The sequence below is a fragment of the Plasmodium coatneyi genome, chromosome 8 (genome assembly GCF_001680005.1).
Source record: "Plasmodium coatneyi strain Hackeri chromosome 8, complete sequence".
Taxonomy (NCBI): domain Eukaryota; phylum Apicomplexa; class Aconoidasida; order Haemosporida; family Plasmodiidae; genus Plasmodium; species Plasmodium coatneyi.
The window spans coordinates 1580025-1603783 of NC_033563.1; the positions used below are offsets into that span (position 1 = coordinate 1580025).

At 36.0% G+C, this 23759-nt stretch overlaps 5 protein-coding genes across 5 annotated transcripts; 4 read left to right on the top strand and 1 right to left on the bottom strand.

Annotated features, from left to right (window-relative positions):
- Window positions 1-903: 903 nt before the first annotated feature.
- PCOAH_00022590 (Diphthine synthase) lies at window positions 904-1719 on the bottom strand (the record flags this gene model as incomplete). Its single annotated transcript, XM_020059066.1, has 1 exon — window positions 904-1719. One exon carries the CDS (start codon window positions 1717-1719, stop codon window positions 904-906), a length of 816 nt encoding a protein of 271 aa, XP_019914488.1.
- Window positions 1720-2848: 1129 nt separating this feature from the next.
- On the top strand, window positions 2849-3832 carry PCOAH_00022600 (Adenylate kinase 2; the record flags this gene model as incomplete). The annotated part of the gene is made up of 2 exons (XM_020059067.1): window positions 2849-2971; window positions 3227-3832. The coding sequence occupies 2 exons, from the start codon at window positions 2849-2851 to the stop codon at window positions 3830-3832; spliced, it is 729 nt and encodes a 242-aa protein (XP_019914376.1).
- A 3557-nt stretch (window positions 3833-7389) lies between these two features.
- On the top strand, window positions 7390-12241 carry PCOAH_00022610 (Uncharacterized protein; the record flags this gene model as incomplete). The annotated part of the gene is made up of 6 exons (XM_020059068.1): window positions 7390-7464; window positions 7649-8223; window positions 9461-9499; window positions 10273-10369; window positions 11274-11348; window positions 11528-12241. 6 exons carry the CDS (start codon window positions 7390-7392, stop codon window positions 12239-12241), a joined length of 1575 nt encoding a protein of 524 aa, XP_019914489.1.
- A 5996-nt stretch (window positions 12242-18237) lies between these two features.
- PCOAH_00022620 (Uncharacterized protein) lies at window positions 18238-19274 on the top strand (the record flags this gene model as incomplete). The annotated part of the gene is made up of 2 exons (XM_020059069.1): window positions 18238-18461; window positions 18616-19274. The coding sequence occupies 2 exons, from the start codon at window positions 18396-18398 to the stop codon at window positions 18949-18951; spliced, it is 402 nt and encodes a 133-aa protein (XP_019914558.1).
- Window positions 19275-21788: 2514 nt separating this feature from the next.
- PCOAH_00022630 (Nucleolar protein NOP5) lies at window positions 21789-23213 on the top strand (the record flags this gene model as incomplete). The annotated part of the gene is made up of 1 exon (XM_020059070.1): window positions 21789-23213. The coding sequence occupies one exon, from the start codon at window positions 21789-21791 to the stop codon at window positions 23211-23213; it is 1425 nt and encodes a 474-aa protein (XP_019914667.1).
- Window positions 23214-23759: the final 546 nt, after the last annotated feature.

The window sequence follows — 23759 nt, forward strand, 5'->3', positions numbered from 1 at the left end:
GCTCACTTTTACAGGAACATCATCCACTTTTGAAAGCGCATTTGTGCGTTCCCAGTGTGGCGATTTTTTATGTTAGTTCCTTGGCGACTCTTTCAAACAGTCTGCATCCATCCCAAGGTTACCCTTGTGCACACTTTTTTTCTCTACTTCTTTGCATCCAACGAGCTTCATATGTGAGTAATTTGAAAGAACAAATTGTTGCTCAATTTTACCCACTAGTTTAGTCAACACATCAGCTAAAAGTGTTCATTTTTTAGGTTGCGCATTTGTACGGATTTACACGCACAAGGAGGGGAGGATGACGAAATGGCTACCTCTTCCAAAAAAAAAAAAAAAAAAAAAAAATCAAGTGATCATTTTTTTTTTTTGTTTCTTTCCATCCGATTATGTAACAATTTTACTAATTTGCATTTTAAATTATTTTGTGAAGGCGAAAAAAAAGCCAATTCAGTCACCGCTGCAGGGGAGTTACAAAAAAAATAAAGCCGATATTGATGTGCCTGTGGATCAGCTGCTTGGCCAATTGAATTACAAAAACGAATTTAAAAGGAACACCGTTGTATGGCGATATTTGCCGCATATTCGAATTGTCATTTTTTATGTGCATATTATGTGAGCCACGTCAATGCGGCGGTGTTCCAACATGCACATGCTTTTTGTTCCTGCGTGTATGCGACAACGCCTACGCTTTGAAACATGAAATGAGAAAAAAAAAGTGTCACAAATATTGTTAAGAGCAAATTTTAACAGGACAAATTGTTAATTAAAAATTAGTGAGCAAATTTGTTACTTAAATGAAAAGTTAAGGAGGTTAAGATAAACGAGGGAAGCACACAAACATGTGGGGAACAAAAAAAAAAAAAGAAAAGAATACAAATGTATACACATATATTTATTTACATGTTAACATTTGTGCATGTACATGTCAAAGTATTCCCTTTCCACGTCATGCAAAGTGGGAGCACAAATGATTAAAGAGTGTAGGGGGTCATTATAACTGATCGACTTCAGCGTCGGTAAGTTGCCTGATACAATCTGTTGACTGTTTGACCCTATGCGCACAATGGCAATGCCTCGCGTGTTCTCCGTAATGACATTCTTCTTATGAACCTCTTCACAATAAAGGAGTTGTTCAATAGCTTCGTTAATGGTCATATATCTGGGTGGCTCATAAATGTCTCTATTTTTCATCATATTTTCAATCGTCCTTTCTTTTACTTTAATATCTAGTAAGCATAAGGTGTGGAAATTGTTGTCTAAATTTACCTTAATTTTATCGTAAAAGCTAGTCGGTTTGTAAGTTCCCTCAAAATATGGAATGGACACAGTTTGACCAAAGTTGTAAAGTTGCATTCCACTTTCTCCTATGGCTGACATGATGGATGCATTATGAATTACCTGAACATTAATATTTTTTTTTTTTGCGCGAAGGATAATGTCGTGGTGTGTGGTTGCACATAGTGGGTCTCCGACAACTAGGAAGGACACTTTTTTATTTACTGCTTCTTCAAGTATCTCTTCACAATTTTCTTCTGCAAGATTTCTGTCTACTTCCTTAATATTTTTTTTGTAAAATTCTTCTAAGGCATTTTTTGAAACGAACAAAACGGACGTGTACGATTCTAAATATACTACGTCTGACATTTCGATCAGTTCCTTTCCCTTTACACTGACGTCCCTTTCGTCCCCCAACCCTAGGCCGATAATATACAGTGCCATCCTGGGGGTAGTTGGTCTGCCTTAGGGCGTTCCGAGGGGTACCCTCACATGCACACGGCTGGGCGTATGTGAACGGTTATGCACATGTGTGTGCGTGCGCCTAAATGGGTACTTATATTATGTGTATCCGCCCTGACGTACGTATACCATAACGCGCTCTTCACATACTCCCTTTTTTATAAAAAAAGTGCAGCGCGCAACTGCGCAGAAGGCACTGAGAAATTTAACAACACTTCACGCACGCGCTTTTTTTCTTCTGGGACTTTCCTAGTTGCAATGCTCTGCTGCACCTCCTCGTCATTTAGCTCAGAAAGGATGCTCGGTACGCGGTTTCCCTGAAAGCAGTTTTCCCAGCCCCTTAACTCAACAGGAGCCTCGCCAAAGAAATTATTTTCCTAATCGTCTGCAAATTCACAATTTTGCCGAATAGTCTACCGCATACATTTCGGTAAACCTGTTCTTTTCAGATCTTCGCTTTACGAACATGTACATACAGAATAAGCGTTCGCACGTGGCATAGAGATTAATCGCATGGTGAAGCACAAATTGGAGTCAACCTGGGCATGGAAATAAATTATACATCCTCGCCTGTTCCGTTCGTTACGCCTTTCCTGTTTTACCCTATAAAGTAATGAACTGTGAACAATGCGGTAGAGATATTTGCCTTAAAACTCTTCCGCCGTAATGTTCTCCTTTTGCTTACCTTCATTTTGACCTCCTCTTCCTTTTTTCCAATTTTTTTTTTTTTTCAAAGCAGATATATAAATAAGGCTAAAGAGTTGTAATTTTTTTTTTTACCCCCCCAACCCCGAGGCGCCCTTCCACATACCATGCTTATAATACCAGTTATATGTAATAATGAGAAGAAAAAAAAAAAAAAAAAAAAAAAAATTAACTTTGTTCATATAAAATATAGCGTTTGGCTGTTCCTTTCTCTGTTTCTTCTCCAGTTTGCTTATCTACCTTTTTTTCCTGCTTTTATCATAAGCTGCACGTGTGATACATTTGTATGCCTTTCAAGGCTGCTACATATATAAGTACATTTGTATATATACCAAGTTGCACAAATAACTCCCCCCCCTTTAAATGTCATTTGTTAGTTTTACTAGTAGCACAGTTCTTCCCAATAATGAGCGACAACTTAGAAAAATTTTCGACTATTGACCTGTTGAATGAATTGAAAAGAAGGTACTCATGCTTAAATAAACCGGATGGAAGGTACATCTTTTTGGGAGCCCCTGGTTCGGGAAAGGTATGAATAAAAAAAAAAAAAAAAAAAAACAGTTTTAATTTGTTGAGGAAAAATGCAGACGAGGAAGTTTATCCATTTATTTTGTTGCCCAGGTGGTGGCCTACGTTTAGTACCCTCATGTGTGTTTGAGGGTTTTTGTAGCGCAACCAGTTGTATGTTGTGTATATATGCGCCTACCTACATAGTTGTGAGAATGATGTTCACGATATCGCACACGTACACGCACGCGTAACTTTTTTTCACTATTTTTCCAAGGGAACGCAATCGCTAAATCTGAAGAAGTCGCACTGCTACTGCCACTTGTCTACTGGAGACCTCCTAAGAGAAGCAGCGGAAAAGAAAAATGATCTAGGAAATAAAATCCGAAATATAATCAATGAAGGAAAGCTGGTGGATGATGACGTGGTGCTAACTTTGGTGGACGATAAATTAAAATCTCCACAATGTAAAAAGGGATTTATCCTTGATGGTTATCCAAGAAACGTAAAACAAGCGGAAGATTTAAATAAGTTATTACAAACGAATCAAATGAAGCTGAATGGAGTTTTCTACTTTAACGTCCCAGACGATGTACTAGTGAAGCGTATAAGTGGGCGATTAATTCACAAACCTTCGGGAAGAATTTACCATAAAATTTTTAATCCTCCAAAAACCCCTTTTAAGGATGATATAACGAATGAGCCCTTAATACAGAGGGAAGATGATAACGAAGAAGTTTTAAAAAAAAGGCTTAACGTTTTTAAAAGTGAAACAACTCCTTTAATCAATTATTATAAAAGCAAAAATTTATTAATCAATTTGGACGCAACACAGCCTGCAAATGATCTCGAAAAAAAAATATCGCAGCATATAGGTGGATAATCCAGCACCTTTCCCTCCCCACGGCGCATTTCTCAGAATTCTGTTTTCCTAAACTGAGTCATTCCTTATCTATGTACATATGTGCACGTAGCATGTGTGCGTTAATTTTTTTTTTTTTTTTTTTTGCATTATTTTTAAAAATCGCAATTTGTTGCTGATCTTTGTTCAAGGCGATTGTTCGCATTACGGAGGATAAAAATTTGGAAGCTGCTTAGGCGTCTCTGTTCACGAACAGGGTTGTTCCTTTATAATAAGAAGAATGTGCCCTCGTTGGGCCGATTTTTGATTGTGCTAATTTTTTTTTTTCTTTTTTTTATACTATTTTTATTCTTCCCCTTCGTCTCTCCTTTTTTACATTTTGCGAGCATATTACGAGAAGTCTATTTGAATTTTATTTGCACCTTTTATTTTATTTATCGAACTTTCGAAGCATTTATAAAAATATGTCTCTCCTTCGTCTTCCATTCATTCAGTCGTTTTTGTTTTTAAAAAACTACAACGCACATGTGTGATATTAATTTAAAAAATGTGTAAAAATGGAACAGGGCGCTTTGAAAATGGTAGAAGCTGGACGGCACGAATAATTCGCATTTTACTTGCATTTGCATATTTAAAAATGTGTCCATTAGGGGGCGTGCGCCGCCACTCTTTTTTATTCTGTTGTACGCTGTCGCGTTGCTTTAGTTGCGAGCAACGTTTTCAGTGTTAATGTCTTTTCGCCCATTCGGTGTTGAACGGAGCAGATTTTATAAACATGCCCAATTTGCTTGCTCAGTATACGCATTTGCACACACAAATGAAGAAAAAAGGGGAGCGATTATGCAGAAGAATGCCATGCGCATCAGAAGAGCAACATGCCGCGATACCTTATATTTTCTTTGTTATAATAATGGAAGTTCGTTGAAAAATCTTTTCATAATTTCCCCCGAATGATAGCTGAAAATGAGGTTTTCATAACCGTCTGGAAGGTTAAAATTGACATACACCTATAGCATAACCCCTTTCTTTTTAACAACCATTTGGAGTCACTTTTACGCACGATTTCGTGCACTTTCGGGAGAGCCTTTCTCCGTTCTGTATTTGTTTGCACATGGGACAAACTTTTCAAAAGGAATTTTTTTTTTTTTTTCTCAAATGTTCGCACAGTTATCATCTACTTAAAAGTTAGTATTGCTGATCGGGGCGCAGACTTTACCATGTCTTAATTTTTTTTCCAAGAGGACCTCATCCAGTAGGTAGAAGGCGTTTATCCTAATGCTTCTCCTTCCGCCTTATATGTGTACAGATTTACTGCTTAAGCAACACATCGCAGCGGCGTTGTTAAAATGCTTTTTTTTGTTCCACTGCATAAAGTTAGCAAAATATGATAACGGAAAAATGGGGAAATTAACTAACTCTCCCCCCTTTTTTTGTTCATGCTAAACGACACACAGAAGAAGCACTGCTGGAAACGCACAGCTATGTGTTGTGCGCGCATTTAGGGTTAAAATGAACACCCGAACGTTGAGCAATGCGTACCACCTTTGTCATTACTAGTACCACAGACGGTGTGCGGCGTCAAGGAGTGAACAAATGAGCCATGAATTTATCACGTATAAAATAAAAAAAAAAAAATTCCGCACGAACAAAGTAGCACGTATTCGGTGCAATTTTTAATCGCTAAATGGTCAACATAAATAACAATTTAAAAATATCAATTTTTTAAGCTTAAGAATTGTGTGAAGTGAGTACTATGGAAAATAGGATCTACACTTCTTTCTATAATTCAATTTGCACGTCTCATGTTTGCCAAATGACGAATTTTCTTTCCCCCTTCATCGCATTTCATCAAATCGCCTTAAAACAAAAAATGCCGCAGAAGTAAAACTTTCCATGGCAGGCGTCTATGAGAAGTTTTTTACTTCATTTTGCTTTTTCCAAGTTAACGCGCGATTGGCGGGTAAGTTAAAATGTAGATATGCAATTTTATACGTATAAATATACGTACATATTATGGGCTAACAAGATGATGGGTTTCCCCCAACTTCTTCCCCCCCTATTGTACAGGGCATCGTATCATATTAAATAACATCTCATCCTATCGCATGGCATCACTGCTTCGGCGCACGGTAAATAAACCTCGCGAATGACCATTTCTTTCATTTTGGCACGAAAGTTAAACGCACTCCTTTAGAATACCCCGTCGTGCGACGCTTTACAAAAATTATTGAAAATAAATCTCAGTCAATAATTTGCGTAGCATTTTTGCAAAACTCTGGATTAGCAGAGCGCCCACACAATGCTATAAAAAAAACAAAGAAAAGAAAAAAGTGTTAAAATGAAGCAAAATAAAATACACCTTTTCTTCGACCGGAGGAGAAAGGCAGTACATGTTTCGTCGGAAAAAACGCAAAGGTGAGGTTAAAAAAAAAAAAAAAAAAAGAGGCAAATAAATATAAAAATCTACCTTCATTATGTATATAGAATATTATAAACTTATACGCACAAATTCGTATGTGCAAATTCTTACGTATTAAATACATGCAAGCACATATCATTGAATTTCTCTGCTCAGTGAACTGAACTTTTTTTAGAACGAATTTTGTGAACGTCCAAGGTGCAAACGCAGAAACTAGCGCTGTAGAGTTGCTAAAAAAAAAAAAAAAAAAAAAAAAAAAAAAATGCGACGCTTCACCCTACCATATATTTTATAACAACCTCTATACTATAGCACCACATGTAACTGCGCAATTTAGGTACGTTCTTATGTATTATATTGTTATTTTATATATATTCATATATATATATAATTTTTTATGTACACTGGTGTGGGGAAAAATTCTGTTTGCAATATATATTACGATTCTTCTATTTCCACGGCCGTTCTCCTCCTTGCCCTTTTTTTCTTCGCAAGGAATTATTGCTAAAAATTATAGAAAGCTTTACGTTCACACCAATGTCAGTGTTAATGTATTTTAATTTTTTATTTTTTAGTAAGTCATATATGTTCTTGTTATTCATACCAAGAGAAATCACTCTCTAGTTTATCGAAATGATTTTTATTTGATTTTAAAATTTGTCCAGGTTTTTATTTACTATATGAGGAAAACGAATTCTTTTTTTTTTTTTTTTTCAAAGGAACCTTTTCTCCTTCTATGCGTTAACTAATTCCTGACTGGTTGTGGCTAAGAGGAGAGTGTAATTCTTTATTTTGTGATAATAGTTTTTTTTCCAAGTTTCTGCGTTTCGTCTTGTTTTTTTGTTTAATACAGTATTTTAAAATATGTCAAACTAGTTTTGAAATATCTCCAATACCTTACAGAATGGCATCCTAGTAAGGTATCATTTGCATAGTCCGTACGAGCGCGTCTGTACGGGTCGCTCACATATTGGCCGCGCACATATTCCTCGCCTGTCGCCTGCCTAACAATTAGTTATCGTTCCCCCTCCCCAACACAGGTAAACTTAAATATATATGATGAACAATTTAGCTGCCCGAAAGATGTGAAAAAGCAAAATATGTGCACAGTTTAGCATTCCAAGTTGACCAATAAAGAAAAGAAAAAGGTTCCAAGAAGATGAGTTTCCAAAGAAGTCGTTTGCTCAGAGATGTAGTCTTATCACGGTTTATTCTGTTAATTTTTATAATCATGGTAAGCAAAGAAAAGAGAGTATTATACATATGTTATAGAAGGAGCTAGCTGTCTGTGCATGATTTTTTTTTTTTTTCTGCACCCGCTGTGTAATCTGGCGAAATGGCTATCTTGTCAAATCTGTTTCGCCCTAGGCACCATTTCATTAAGTAATTTTACAACCCTTTTGCCCTTTTTTTCGCAGAATTACATTTATGGGCTAAAATCAAGCACCTCTCCATGGACAACGTACACACAATTTTATGATAGTCGATCAAGACAGTTATCAGAATATTTACACAGAATGTACAGAACGAATACCTTAAATTATTACAGGATGAGAAACCGAGATGCATATGAATATGTAATGGAAGAGGAAAGTCGAGTGAATGAAGAATACAAACGTAGATTTGGTGATGCCTCAAGGAGTTACTGCATGCCATATAGAATAGATGAGGAAGAAGTTTCCAGGGAATTATCCGAAAAGGAAATAAAGAAACTTCTTAAATCCTTTGGTCCAACAATATCAGAGAGAGATATGTACATTACTTTTTATTATTATCACTCGTATCTACAACGTTGTTACGCTGAGATGTTACTTCAGTTACAAAGGATGGTCTATAAGTTAGGATCGAAACGTGAGATACCCGATGAAGATTTAAATGAGTACTGGATTCAGTGCAAAAAAAAGCTCGGCAGACTTCTGTTCAGTTTGAATTATTTTTCCTGCAAAAAATTTTATGATTTTGCTAGGGATGCTCCCTTTGAAGACACGTTAAGGTTTAAAGAATTTCTGTCCACGTATGTTTATGCGTGGAAAAAGCAAGCACGCAAAAGTAGAAAAGAGTGGGAAAATAAACTGACCAAAAATATAAAAAAATATAAGAGACGATAGCTTAATGTAGTGGTGAGGAAGAAAGCAAAAGTAAAAAAAAAACAAAATTCGCACCAAATTAATAACAGTAACATTCGATCTTCACATTAGTGTAGCAATTTTGGAGCCGACAGGACCTTTTTTTTATTTTTCTTTAAAGAAAGCACAAACTGTATATTTTGCGTCCAACTGCTATATGCACCATTCTGTACATTAATGAGCAAGGAGACGAAAAGTGAAGATACACGGGGTGGAAAAAAAAAAAAGAAAAAAGATCGAGATTTCTTCCTCTACGCATGGTATATAATTTTTAACTATCCCAAATGACGAAAGGTTCAATCCTTTTTCCTTTACCTTAACATTCAACCTTGTTTGGCAGCGATGGCACGTGTGTAGGCCATTCCGCGTTGCATAATGTCATGATAGAGGAAGGATTCGCTTTAAGATCACCCAGTTGGAAATTGTATGCGTGCACGCACGTATGCAATTATACATGCGCGTGTACACAGATATACGCGCATGTGGCACCTCCCGCGTCACCGCGTTATTGCGATACAGGGATACCACTTTTTGTCGCTTATGCTTTCCCCGCTTATTATCCTTTTTTTTTTTTTTGTTTTAGAATTTTATCTTTTTTTAAAAAAATGTTTTTTTGTTAAGATATGGTGCAACATATATGATACATTTGTGTACCGTTATTTGCGAAAAAAGCTTTTTTCTTTCATCCGATCATGCATAGAAAAAAAAAAAAGCTCCCACAGTTGCTACTATTCTGTTATTCTACATACAAGAATAAATATTCTTGTCTTTTCATACACAAATCCAAACAAAGATCCGCTTTACATTATTTTCCCTTTGTGGAATTTATTATTCTTTTTAAATTCAAATTTTGATGATGATGCTTCGATTTTTTTTTTTTTTATTCCTCACATGTGTAGTATACCCTTCGAACGTAGCGGCGCCAGTGAGGAATTATTCGGGGCGAGTAATTCTCTCGGGGGGGTAACCTTTGCAGGTTATTAGTTCATGCGGGGAAGAACATTCACGGGAGGATAACCTGAGGAGAGGCACTAATCTACCTAAATGATACACCTGTTTTGGCCATTATTTTTACAACTCATTTTTTTCTTTATCATCCCGTAGTTTTGCCACACCCGTAGCGCAAGTTGCAAGTCCCACCAGGTGAATGTTAAAGGGATCATTATGTACATATCACCATGGATACAAAAATAGCTAACACATTATTGTGCTCTGACCACTTATTAAATGAACACCGAAGGAAAATTTTCGGTGGCTATATGTGCACTTTGGAGGTGGAGCGCTTTACACAACGTCATCCCCTTTCTCCAAACAAACCACTTATCAATTTTAATGAATGGCTTGTTTGGAGGTAAATTCCATTGCAGCTTCCCTCCCTTTGCCTTTTCATAGTTGCACTTATTTGTGCCTCACAGATCGGCTAACGGGTTAATACGCGAGTGCCTCACCCCCCTCGATGAGGAGGAACATTCTCTTCACACTTTACATTAAATGCATTCGCTAGATGGAATAAAAAAAATAAACACCCCCGCTTGTGAAACTCGCTTGTGTTCAAATAGACCCACGTCTGGAATGAGAAATGAATGCATGCATAATTTACACATTACAAAATTACATTACGGGTGACAGATACGTATGTATGTGCATAATATGTAAATGCGTTATTGGCACACGGATATAATAATTGTAAACATGGGGTATTCACCCTGATGCGCAAAATTTTCATTTTCTCCCTCTGCGGCGCATTTCTGGGGGGCGTTGCAGACGGCGTGGAGAGTCGCAGAGCAGTTCATAAGAATGTGGAGACGCAGGGTATGACATATATATTTTTTTATTAATGGATGCTTTGTTGCATTTTTACGTGCCCGCTTAGTCATACATGCCAACCCTTGTGTTCATATCTACTTACGGACCAGGCGAATTCTTCCATACATCGTAGCAAAGAACCCCCCCGACCCAATTCGAACCTTACTTACTTTACAGTTTTTAGGTGAACCCCTAGGCGTGTTGAAGGTAGGATGCACGTATCAACTAGAGGTCTTACATGTCACACCCACCCATTTGATATAACCCCCCCTTCTGCTTTTCCACCCCATGCAACATACGCATAAATATAAATAGCATCTAGAACAATTCAGAAAAAAAGTCATTTTTGTAAAGCAAGCCGGTGTTTTCCCTTTTTATCGTGTCGTTCTGCATTGTTTTCTTTTCATCTATCTGAAATTACAATGGGCTGGAATTCGCGTCACTACTTCACTAACACGAATTTTTAGTAAAAATTTAGCTTCAGATTTTTGGTGGCATTACATATACGCATTTTACTTGTATGAACAAATAAAATAATTATATAGTCACCATGGAAGCAGATGTTTTATCGTGAACTAATAACTGATATTATCACTTTTGCTGGTTCGCGTGACGGAATGGTTGCAGCGTTATTTTTTAGCAATTTTTTTTTCCCCTCTATGATATGTTAACGGTTTAGGTAATCGCAACTATTATGTAAAACGTTTTAGTATTTTTTTTATTTTATTACGCTATTGGTTTTTTATTTTATTATTACTTTTCTTTTTGCAACAGGTCCTTTTTTTTTATCAATTATTGTATGTACCTTTTTCGCTAAGCAACATTTATTGTATGTATCATAAGGCAACATAAATATAAGCATGTCCATCGTTGTACAGAGATATAGAGGGATGGCCATCTCCCAGTTTCTCTTGCTTTCTATCTTTTTCTTTTTTTTTTTTATTTGCAAAAAGGTAAACCATATTCCAGTACAATTGTAGAAGCAGAGCAGACACCACTCTGTTCCCATTTTGCGCTAAAATATGCTTTAATAAAATTTGTCTCTATTGCGAAAAAAAAAAAGAAAAATCTAAATATTTCCACTTATAATTAATTAAAATTGTGAAAAAAGGTGAACATGAATAAAATGTACCTATCAAGATTTATCACGCGTGCACTGTTCTTCCTGCTGAATATACAGTCACTGGTAAAAAGAAAATAATTCTATGATTGAAGGGAAAAACTCGGGGGGAATTCTACTCACCCCGGGTTGTTCTAACCTGTTTGACCTTCCAACGGTGCTTCTCCATCACATGTATGTGTAAAAATAAATATATGTACATTTTATACATTTTTGCATGCACGCGGATTCATTTTACTGTGCAGGATTTCTCTGGCCTGTCAGAATTAAATCTATCATGCGAGTCACAACCAGGTAGTAGCCACATCGCCAGACAGTTAGCCGAATCGGCGGTGTGCCGAAAGAATAACGTTGATGCGGTAAAAAAGATTAGCGAAAAATACAAAATAAAAATAACGGATGTAAATGGCAAAAATGACACAGGAAAGGGTAAGCACGCCGAGGAAGATCACGCCGAAATTAATGAAGGCAATGTCAAATTGCTATTCGGAATTGAAGAGTCAGAAATTTCCAATGATTTATCAAAAGAAGAAATTAATAAGCTGATAGATTCCTTTGGAAATATTTTAACCCAGAAACAACAATATATTATATTCCACCATTACACTAAATATCTGAACAAAATATACAACAAAATGGTGGATAAAATATGGGATGTGTCAGAAAGGCTGGCATTCAAACACCAAGTCCCACATGAAGTTAAAGTGAAATATTGGTACCAGTGTGAAAAGGAACTGAAAAATGATTTAAAGGAAATGAATAATTTTTCCTATAAAAACTTTTACTCATTCATGAAGCAGAAGCCTAGTCAACCCGCCATCAAATTTAAACTTTTTTTGTCCCTCCACCATTTTACTTGGAATAAAGAAATGAAAGACAATGAGCAAAAAAGGGTACATAAACTTGTCCAAAAAATGAAAAATTATAAAAAGAAGGGTCATGGACACCACATGGGGTGAAGGGGATATGACCACTTCGTTTTAACCTAAAAAAAGGGGAAGAAAAAAACGTTGCAGGTGTTGTTATAGGGAAGAACATGAAGAGGAGGAAAATCCCGTTTGAGAAAACCTTTTAAAAAGGAAAAAAAAAAAAGAAAAGAAATATCTGTTCGCGCGATTTGTTGTTTTAATTTTTCCCATTCGACTGTGTTATACATTTTTGGCGGGCGGTGTATAACCGTGTGTTTTTTTTTTTTTTTTTTTTTTTTTTTTTTTTGTGTAATTTTTTTCTGTGTGACAAATTTATATTAGGGCATTTCTTTGAAAATTTTTTTTGACATTTTTTTTTTTTGGACAATTTTTTTGACAATTTCTTTTCGTATTTTTGTGTGACAAAATTTATATTTAGGGCATTTTTCTTTTTTGGACAATTTTTTTTTTGACAAATTGGGGCATCTTTTTTTCTTTTGACTAATATTATACTTAAAATCGAATAAACACACAAAGGGAAAGAACGCAGCTTTCTTCTTCTTTTATACAGAAACTGTTATTCCTACTTTATGTGAATTGTGCATCATCTAAGATGTGTATAACCATAAAAGAAGGGCCGAACCTCCGCGAACCTGTGCGGGAAGGTTCGTGCACAAACTTGGAGGAGCACTTTTTTCAAATATGTCCATAAGTGGACCTTAGAAGGAAAAAAAAGAAAATTATTAACATAAAAAAAATTAATAAAATAAAAAAAAATTATTAAAATAAAAAAAAATTATTAAGACTAAAAAAAATTACAAAGATGAAAAATTATGAAGGTAAAGAAACCTATAACCAAAAAAAAAATTTCATTAACATTTTAGATGTTCAGTAGAAAAGAATTTCCAAACCAAGTCAAAATAAAGTGCAAGAAATTATTTGTTTTACCTTATATTAATTACACATTAACATAAGAACCTTAGTACGAAAAAAAAAAAAAGAAAAAAAAAAAAAAAGGGAAAAAAGAAAAAGGAGGGGAGAAGTGTCATTTTGTTCTTATACAGTACGGACCTTGCGATTATTTATGCTCCTTCCGTGGGGAGAACATTACATTACGATGTGTTACATTCCACAACGTGTGTTGTTCTAAATACATTGATAACTTATATTCCTCGGTTGCCTATTACTACTATTCCTTCCTCTGGGAGATGGCCGTCCACCATATACGGTAGATTCATCTGTGGAATCTGTGGAATACACTGTTGATGAATATTCTGTCATAGAATCCGTAGAAGAATCACCTTCTGAGAAGGTGTTCAAATCATGATTGAAGGTTGATCTTTTCTTTCTGATCCTTCCTCCTCGAAAAGTGTTGCGTAAGTCGGAAAATATAGAAGTATACTAAGAATGGGAAGAAAAAAAAAAAGACGAAATTAGGAGCATATGTACCACACATGTATATATAACGCAGCACATTGTTCCTCAAACTTACTGCACTTATATAAAAGAAGTAAATATTAATGAATGTTTCCATTATTACTCATATTTTTAATTTCATTTTTAATTATAATTACAATTATAATTATAATTGTAATTATAACTGTACTAATTACAATGGTGGTAATTACCTTATATAGAAAAAAAAGAACTGTTGGTATTCCTATTGTGGCCAATGTACCAGATATAGCAGCAGGGGCGATACCAGAACTATCAGCATTATCTTCACCTTCTTTTCTGTGACTACCACCATCGTCGCTGCCTCCTTTTCCTTCCCCACCAGTTCCAGCTGAAAAATAAGTAAAGAAAAGGAATAATATTAAGGAATTCCCTTTTCTTACTCCTTTCATTTTTCCTTTCTTTCCTTTTCTTTCTTTATTTCTTAGGATATGCACTCACGTACTACACCCGTGGTGGCTCCGGATGTTCCTTCTGCAGGGGGAGTTTCCTGTTGAGGTTGACCATTTGTTCTAGTACAGTCAGGTCCAGAGGAACCTGGAGCGCAAGTTCCAGTGGTACCTGGTCTTGGACTACCAGTGATCTGATTAGCACCGGTGGATCCGGTACCAGAAGAACCTGGGTTAAAAGCGAGCGTTTCGGCACCCGCCCTCGGAGCAATTCTTTCGGCAACTGCAGTTTTCCCTTTATTTATTGTAGAACACGTCTGTTTTGATAATTTTTTAGTTTCGTATTCTGCGTACTTCGCATCGAATTCTGCACAATAAGTACTTCCCATACCTGCACTCGCACAGTGGGCATTCATAGTACTATAAGCGGTGGGAGCTCCTTTTAGGTAACTAGCATATATTCCATAACTGGATGCGTCGGCCCCTAAGCTTTTGCACAGAGTACTTAGGTTGTAGTAATAGTCGAACACTTCTTTCATCTGGTTGAAATACAGTCTGCCTAAGTCAGGGTACATATTCTTACATTCCCTATTGGGGAATAATGGTAGTAATGCTGTATATATTTCATTCATAACATCTTGGAACTGCCCTCCCTCTATTAATTTTCCAGATAATGTATTCCCCAACCAATAATAGAAGAAATAGCAGGGTTCATAGTTAGATGTGTGGTTCCCCTCCATCTTCATTTTACATGCGTCACAATAGTTTTGCTCAATTTCCTTTTCCAAGCTTATACCACTCCTGAGGGACGCCTGCAACACTGGCTTCAATTTCTCCCCCTTGTGTTTGCAGCATTCATGCTCCACTTCTTGTGTATCACACCTCATGCCTTCGTTCAGTTGTCCGTACATTAAATCCGACGGTAATGCACTTGAACCTGAACCCTAGGGAAATATGTAATTGACAAAGAATGGAACATGTATAAATGGGTGTTCCCCTGTATTCCTTACATTTCCGTTGTATTATGAACATGGAGCATTATATGTGCAGTTATGTATCAATCTCCAATAAAAAATGATTGTGAATACCGCTTTCATTTTTCATATACATTCCTATATATAATTCATTTTTAAATTTGGCCTTAATACATTTATAATATAAGAATGGGGATATTTTATTTGTTCAGTACTACCTAGGAACGAATATATATGGGATCCTCAATTCTTCAATGGGGAATATATTCCAATTTTCCAAAGAACCTCAGCACATTATATATATGTAATGAATCAATACATGCACACAATTCAATGTAGAAATATGAACAAATCTAATGGAACATTATAACAGAAGGGATAGGGCCAATTTTCCTATACACACTTAATCCACTATATTACTATACTGCGTGTGATTACTTATATCATTGTATTATTATTTATTTCATGCATTTATTACGTATATAGAGGCGCAATTTCCACATTGCCGCACGAATTCGAGCGGGTATTATTCATTTATATTTTATAAGTCTTTGAAAGAGTTAATTAAAAATGGTTACCACATATATGTAGTATAGTTCATATATACACAATACTATCTCCTCCCTTAGCAAGTGCTATACATTCCTCAGTGAATACTAAGGAATGTCAAATAAGGAATAAAGCGGAAAGGATATAATACCACGAACTGCATGGATTATAAGTAAAAGAGGAATTTATCCACCTCCATAGTAATATTCCCCCATATATTCGTTCTTCTTATTTATGATCGTACAGTAATAACTCCCCTTTTTTTATCTTTTCTTTTTTTCCTTGCTCCCGGTTAAGTATACTGTAACACATTTATATGTGCAATGTGCACCAGATTATTTGAGTCACTTTTCCCATAATGCATATTATTTTTATATATTAATATAAACGCCCTTTTCTTCTTTTCTCCCTTATTTTGGAGTATTAGGAAGTTCAGTAACGCTAGGAAGGGTTAAGGGAGTTTACAGTATTGCAGGGCTGAAACCTTCGAAAGGACCTTATGGGGTTCTAGGTTTAGGGTTCTAGGTTTAGGGTTCTAGGTTTAGGGTTCTAGGTTTAGGGTTCTAGGTTTAGGGTTCTAGGTTTAGGGTTCTAGGTTTAGGGTTCTAGGTTTAGGGTTCTAGGTTTAGGGTTCTAGGTTTAGGGTTCTAGGTTTAGGGTTCTAGGTTTAGGGTTCTAGGTTTAGGGTTCTAGGTTTAGTCTTCTAGGTTTAGGGTTCTAGGTTTAGGGTTCTAGGTTTAGGGTTCTAGGTTTAGGGTTCTAGGTTTAGGCTTGAGGGTTTCGGGTTCAAGGCTTAGGGTTCAAGGCTTAGGGTTCAAGGTTTAGGATTTAGGATTGAGGGTCTAAGTTTCAGGGTTTATGTTTTAGGATCTAGGATTTAGGCACTAGGGTTTAGGTTTTAGGTTTGATGTTCATATGGAACAGGCTGCAAATTCAGTTTCCGGGTTTAGCCAAGGAAGACTTTGTTTCTAAGGAAGGTGTTCCAGAGGAAAGTATTCCTATGGTTGATGTTCCTAAGGAACAGGTTCCAAGTTCATATTCCTGGTTTAGGGAGGATGACTTTGTTCCTAAGGAACAGGTTCAAGGTTCAGATTCCGGGTTTAGGGAAGGAAGACTTTGTTCCAAAGGAAGGTGTTCCTAAGGAACAGGTTCCAAGTTCAGGGTTCCGGGTTTAGGGAAGGAGGACTTTGTTCTTAAGGAAGAGATTCCTCAGGAACAGGTTTCAAGTTCAGATTCTCGGTTTAGGGAGGAAGACTTTCTTCCTAAGGAACAGGTTCCATGTTCAGGGTTCCGGGTTTAGGGAGGAAGACTTTCTTCCTAAGGAACAGGTTCTATGTTCAGGGTTCAGGGAGGAAGACTTTCTTCCTAAGGAACGGGTTCCAGGTTTAGATTCCGTGTTCAGGGACGAAGACTTTGTTCCAGAGGAACATCTTCCTTAAAAACACCTTCCTTATGCATCAACAATTTGTAGCTAAATTGTAGATGTTAATCTTTGGCAATGGTTGTGTTTTTGAGGAATGTATGTGAAATGGAAGAGAAAATATATATATGTGTGTTTGTGTTTGATGAAGGAAATTGTATGTTTAGATCATTTATTCTTCATCGATTCGAACTGGGGACATCTTTGTTGAAATATCGCCCAAAAGATTAGCAGAAATGTAGAAACTCATTTTAGTGTGTTCCTTTCCTTTTGTCAAATTGCATACTTGAAAATAATTAACTCTTTTTCACTAATGACGTAAATGTTTTCAAATAATAGTGAAGATACATACCTGATATGATTCAGTGCAAATGTTACAAACGCGACCGTAGGAACAATTGCTCCAGTAAAGATGCGCTTACGACGTGGCCATATAAGTTTTAAACAGGTGTACGCGTATGCACACCAGCAGGAATGATATATAAGCCCATATATTAATATCGTTTTGGAGGATTTGCTGGAAAAAACGTGGAAGGAAAAGTACCGTCCCGCTTAAAACCTTCAGCAAAATGGGAAAGCATCCTACAGAGAAACGCAACACAAAAAAAAGGTTTTAACCCTTTGGAAAGAACAAACATAATACACATTTTTTTTTTTTTTTTTTTTTTTTTTTGCATTATTTCACATTTGCACCTTTCAGATTACGCAATTCACTATAGCTAATCGGCACATTTTATCAGTTTTTTATGTTACTAGCTGGAGTTTTTTCTTTTTTAAAATGTATTACTACTCATTTCGTGTAATAAAAAAAGGATAAACCCCTAGCCGTTTTAGGGAATATTATTCCATTTTAATTAATTCGTTGGTATGTTTTGCCATTTATGTGTTTATCTCATAATGGTATTTCTTGTAAATTTTATTTTCTTCGTTTAGCACCGTAAGTATGCATAAATTATAACGCTCCATCGTGCGCTGCTTTACGCTTCTGTGTGTGTAGTACATTCCATTTGGTGTATTTCTTTTTCCTATTAGGTAGGTATATATTTATACGAGTGCATTCGACTTGTATAAATTCCTCCTGACATATGACCATGACCTTTCTAAACAGCCACACTTCCTCGACACGAAATATTTAACACTTTTAAATAATAAAAAAATGTATTATCTGATAGAATTTTGTATAAGATTGCCAACACACTCCTTTCTTGCAGTTATTTTTAAGGATTAAAAAGTATTTTTTTTTTTTGCTATTTTTTATTCGCACAAAAGTAAACACATTTTTTTCTTTGTGCGTAAGAATATTAAAAAATAAAAATCATCATTAGTTACAGAAATTAAAAAATTTTTTTTTTCGCGAATTTGAACTTGTACAATTTTTATTTGGAGTAAAAAATTCGACAGGAGTATTCATTTTTTTTATGACCCAATTCAGCATGAAGATATTGCACAGCGCACTAATATTTGTTCTTTTGAGCTTCCTCTCAGTAAGATACGCTTATAGTTTCTCACAGTTTGATTAAGCATGCTGAGCGGGATATTATTTTTTTTTTTTTCCCATTTTAAAATGCTTTTCCCTTTCGTTTTTCCTCTTTTTCCATTTCTTAAACCATTTTCCCTTTTTTTTCCCCGTCGCCGCAGAATAACGTGGGTTCGCCCAATATCATTTTGGAGAAGGTCGGGAAAGTATCTAAAGGTGCACCCAGGCAGCTGTGCGAGAGGGCGGTAAGAGGGTGTAAACCCTGCGTGAAGGGAAAGGCGATAAGCAAAGTGACAACCAGAAGCACAATCACAGTTAAGGATGGCAAAACGGGAAAGGTAGATAAAAAAGTACGTGAAGAAGTTACGGAAACCGTTACCGAAACCACTCCAAATGGTAAACAGCCATCGAAGACGGTAAAAACGGTAACCGTCAAAGAAGGAGGATTACCTGAAAGGAAAAGGACGTACACAAGCATAGATTATAAGTCTATTTAAGCAAATAAAAAGAATATCCCACCCCTGAGGAATTATTTAAAATTGATATACCCAAGCTAGTAAAAAATTTCAGTTCGCTAGCTAATGAGACGAGATCGAATAAAGTAATCAACCATTATTGTAAGTACCTACATGTGCAATATGCAAAAATGATGGATGAATTAAAAACGGACTTTTTTGCAGAAGCTGCAGAATGTGGTATGAAAAATGAAGATTAAGTAAAATATTGGAAGGAATGTGAAAATGCCCTGACCAATGATTTGAAAACTATTAATGAAATTCACAGAAAAGAAACCAGTACTTATATTGAAAATGTAGAACACTTTAAATGCATCAAGCATGCTGCTTTCTCTCATTATGGTAGCTGGTTGTGGAATAACAAATTGGAAAAGGAGGGAAAAAAATGGTCTAGTTTCTTTTAGGATATAATGAAAAAGAATAGACGAGGTTAATAAAAAGGAGGAAAATAATTCAACAGGGGGAGGGATATGCTGTATGAAATAAAAATAAAAAAAAAAAAAAAAAAAATTATCATAGAATATTCTATAAGTGGAAATTGCTCAAAAAGAACACATAACCTTTACGACCATGCGATGATGCAGTAAAGAAGGGGCGATTCCGCCTTAGCCATAAGTTAAGAAAAAAAAAAGAAATAATAGTAACAGTAATAGTAATAATAAAACAAAACGCAAACAGGAAAATGCAGGAAACGCGAATGAAAACTTAACTGTAATTAATCCACCTCACGCATTAGAGAAAATTTCTGAATCCTATGATGTGTACATCTAAGGCTTACAATTAGGTCGAGTTAACTTTAACCAATTCGTGAACACAAGTTTAGAAGATAATCTTTACCAGGTAGATGTAGCATTGCAAGAATGGAGATTAGCGGAATGGTAAATTTTTTATGGCACTTTTTAAAAAATGGGAAAAATTACTTTTTTTTATTTTTTAATAGCTGTTATAAATGTAATAGTCGGTTGCACACGCGCATATAATGCAAATGTTTATGCGTACATGTAAAATTGCTTTGCCTTCGTGCCTTTGGGGTCCTGCGGATAGGATGAGCAACTTTGCGTGTACTTAGTAAAAGGATGTTTTTTTGTTTATGAACATCTTTCATCGTTGTTCATGCCCCATTGCTGAGAAAGTGACTTTTTACATGTTCACCTGGACAAACAGCATTAACATGCATGAGCGTCTGCTTCTGTGGAGACACTATCAGTTGTATCATTTTAATGATTTCTTTTTTATGTAAATTTAATTTTTAACTTTTTATCTTACGAAAAAGTAACATCGCCGTTCAATTTTTTCACTTCAAAATTTACACATCTTTGCAAGGCGAATGAGAAAATCACGGGAGGAAAAAGGATGGCATTCATGTCGCATATATGACACGTTTATAAATATTAAAATAGTGATAAGACAATTACACTGTTGGCAAACAATATGCCTCCATTTGGCGATTTTCTTTTTTATGCTTAAAGGGAACCATGCCAGACGCGCATAATTCTGCGCCACTTCATTTTTACGCGCAAAGGAAAAATTAAGTCAATTTGTTAAGTAATAATTGTACAGAGAAAATGTGCCACATATATTTCTCCTTCAGAGGAGCTATAGACTGAGTTAAATCGAACCATGTTTATTTTCTATTTCGTTGTGTTATATGCCACTTTGTTAGCTCTCTTTCCGTAGCGATAGAAAAATGCATTTGGGATGTCCCAGCTTGTCACAACATATGCATTTGACGTCGCGGGAAAACCGAATTCATTCATTTGTTGGGAAGCACTTTACGTTCGCCTTGCTATATGTATAATTTTTTTTTCCAAGTAAAATTCTTCCCTCATCACATATTCGTTCATTTTGCCGCATTTAAAGAAAATTCCACTAAAAGATTTCTCGATGTAGTATAAAAGAAAATAAGCAAAAATAGTACAATATGTCTGCTACATAAACCTCACAAAAAAAAAAAAAAAAAAAAAAAACACATCAATACATACATATTTATGTTGGCATACAATTTTTTGGGCCCCGCACAAGTGCAGAAAAAATCATAACAAGTAGGTGCCAATTTTAAAAGGTTACAAAAAAAAAAAAAAAAAGGAAAAACAATCCGTTGTGGGGAAAACTCGCTTTTAGTGCCTCGAATAAATTTCGCAAAAGTGCTTTACAAATAAAATTTTCTTCAAGCCGCATAACGGAGTTATACAAATTCGAAGGAAAAGGAAGAATTATAAAGAGGCATACAAATTATTTTACAGTTACAAGCATTTGAGAGGGAGCGATTGTTGTGGCCAGCAGGAGGGTTTATAGCGCTTTTGCAGAAATGGGAGCAGCAAAAAAAAAAAAATTGCAGAACATTATTTCTCTTCATTTTTGCAGAAGCGCATAGCAATAAAATGAACGTTTTTTTTTTTATGCGTTAATAATAACGGTTGCTATATTTCGTCAAATATGAGAAATTAAAAAATTCAGTTTTAAAAATATATAGCATAGGGGAAGTTCAATAAAAACGACTTCGCAATTTTGGCAGCAGAGGGAGGAGGAAGCCGTGTTATAGTTCAGTTGCCGAATTGCAGAACATGTTTCCCCGAGAAGAACAACCCTTATTAAGGAAAAACCAGCTTTGAGTGGCATATTGTTTGTTGACGGATTATCGGTAACGAGTACAGAAATTGTGCCAAAGCAGGATTGGTGTAGGGGGACGGGAAGGTGATTATAACCTCTGAGGGGTAACTGAAAAACGGACGGCCAGCGATATTTGGAGCTGCCGTCCATCCGTTGATCAAGGTAGACTGATTAGCTGCGCACATTTTGCAGAAGGAACGGAAATCAAAATGTTGGTACTGATCGAAACGGCAGCAGGGTACGGCCTGTTCAAAGTCGAGAACAGCAAATTGATCGAATCAGACGTGAAGGATATTGAGAAATGTTTTCGAAACGCAGAGGAAGCGAGGAAAAATGTATCCCTTTACAGTTTCAGTAAATTTAAAAAATTCCAAAAGGCCTTTGACGAAACGAATAAGTTGATGGAATCCAAGTTGGGAAAAGGATTGAAGAAATTTTTAAAGAAAAATATAGTGAAGCCAAAGTTAAATGAAACACTAGCCTTATGTGATAAAACGTTAGGTGGATTAATAAAAAAAAAATACAATATAAATGTAACATACACGAATTCAACTCAGGAAATAATTAGAGGAATTCGAACGCATTTGTATGGATTGCTAGTAGGTGTAAAAGAGGAAGACGCGAAATTGTTAAAGTTAAGTTTATCTCATTCGTTAAATCGGTTCAAATTAAAGTTCAGTGCTGATAAAGTTGACGTAATGATTATACAAGCAGTTGGATTGCTAGAAGATTTGGATAAAGAAATAAATGTTTTCTCTATGCGTCTGAAGGAATGGTATGGATGGCATTTTCCAGAATTGGGGAAAGTAATCACAGACAATAAAATTTATGCGAAATGTGTTAAATTGATTGGGTTCCGAAGTAATGCAAAGAATGTAAACTTGCTAGAAGAGACAACAGAAGAAATTCAAAGGGAAATAAAACAGTTGGCAGAAATCTCCATGGGAACAGAAATTGAAGACGATGACCTCAACTGCATTAACGAATTAGCAGACAGGTTATTAGAGTTAACAGAATATAGAGAATCGCTAGCTATTTATTTGAAATACAGAATGAGTTCTATTGCACCAAATTTGACTTACTTAGTGGGTGATTTGGTTGGGGCCAAGTTAATTGCAAAAGCCGGTTCCCTCATGTCTTTGGCAAAATACCCAAGTTCAACTTTACAAATTTTGGGTTCTGAGAAAGCTCTCTTTAGGGCCCTAAAAACGAAATCGAAAACGCCCAAATATGGACTAATTTACCACGCAACTTTAGTAGGGCAAACTACACCTAAACTGAAGGGCAAAATTAGCAGATCTTTAGCGGCAAAATTGTCCTTGTGCACAAGAGTGGACGCCCTGGGAAATTTCTCCGAGCCATCCATTGCCATAACGTGCAAAACGCTCCTGGAGAAGAGACTAGAATATATAACAAATAGCATGCAGAAGAAGATGAACAATTCAAAGAATTCCAACTCTCAGCTACAAATGCAGGTGCAGCACAGCAAGTACAACCCCAATCAGTCCAACGATGATCAAAATAAGAACAACAACAATAACAACGCGTTCAACAAAAAGAAGGACTTCCGGTTTAATAAGCGAGAGGCAGACTGGAACAATAAGAAGTTTATTAAGAAGCAAAAGAGGAAGTGAAGGGACGCGAAGAAGTTATAGCGCTGCCAAATCAAGCGGTTAATAGGAGCGAATGATGAGGTTGTGCCCCAGGTGGGCAAGCTTTTACCCCACCACGATGTGTGCAGCAGCTTTTCATCCTATCATTCGCTCCGGAACAAATTGGAAGCCCCCGCGGCGTTACCGAACCAGAATGAACATTCTTAATATTCCCTCCTGAAGGGAAATATCCCCCTATTTTAAAACCCTACACAGGGAAAAAAAAAAAAAAAAAAGAAGAAGCTCAAACGGCCACAGCGGCAAAATGAATCTATGTATTTTTTTTTTTTTTTTTTTTTTGGGGGTCCTTTTTAATGTTTCGTATTCTTACCCACGTAAAAGGTGAATATCATCTCAGTTACTACCTTTTTACACCCTTTTAAAAATTACTTCCCCTTTCCTTAGCTCTGCCTTTTATTTTATTATCATTATTTTTTTCACAACGCGATGTAATTTGTTCCTCTGAGCTCACAAGGGGCAAATATTATTAATAAGGTTTGAATGTGTACTAAGCATTTTGCAATTGAG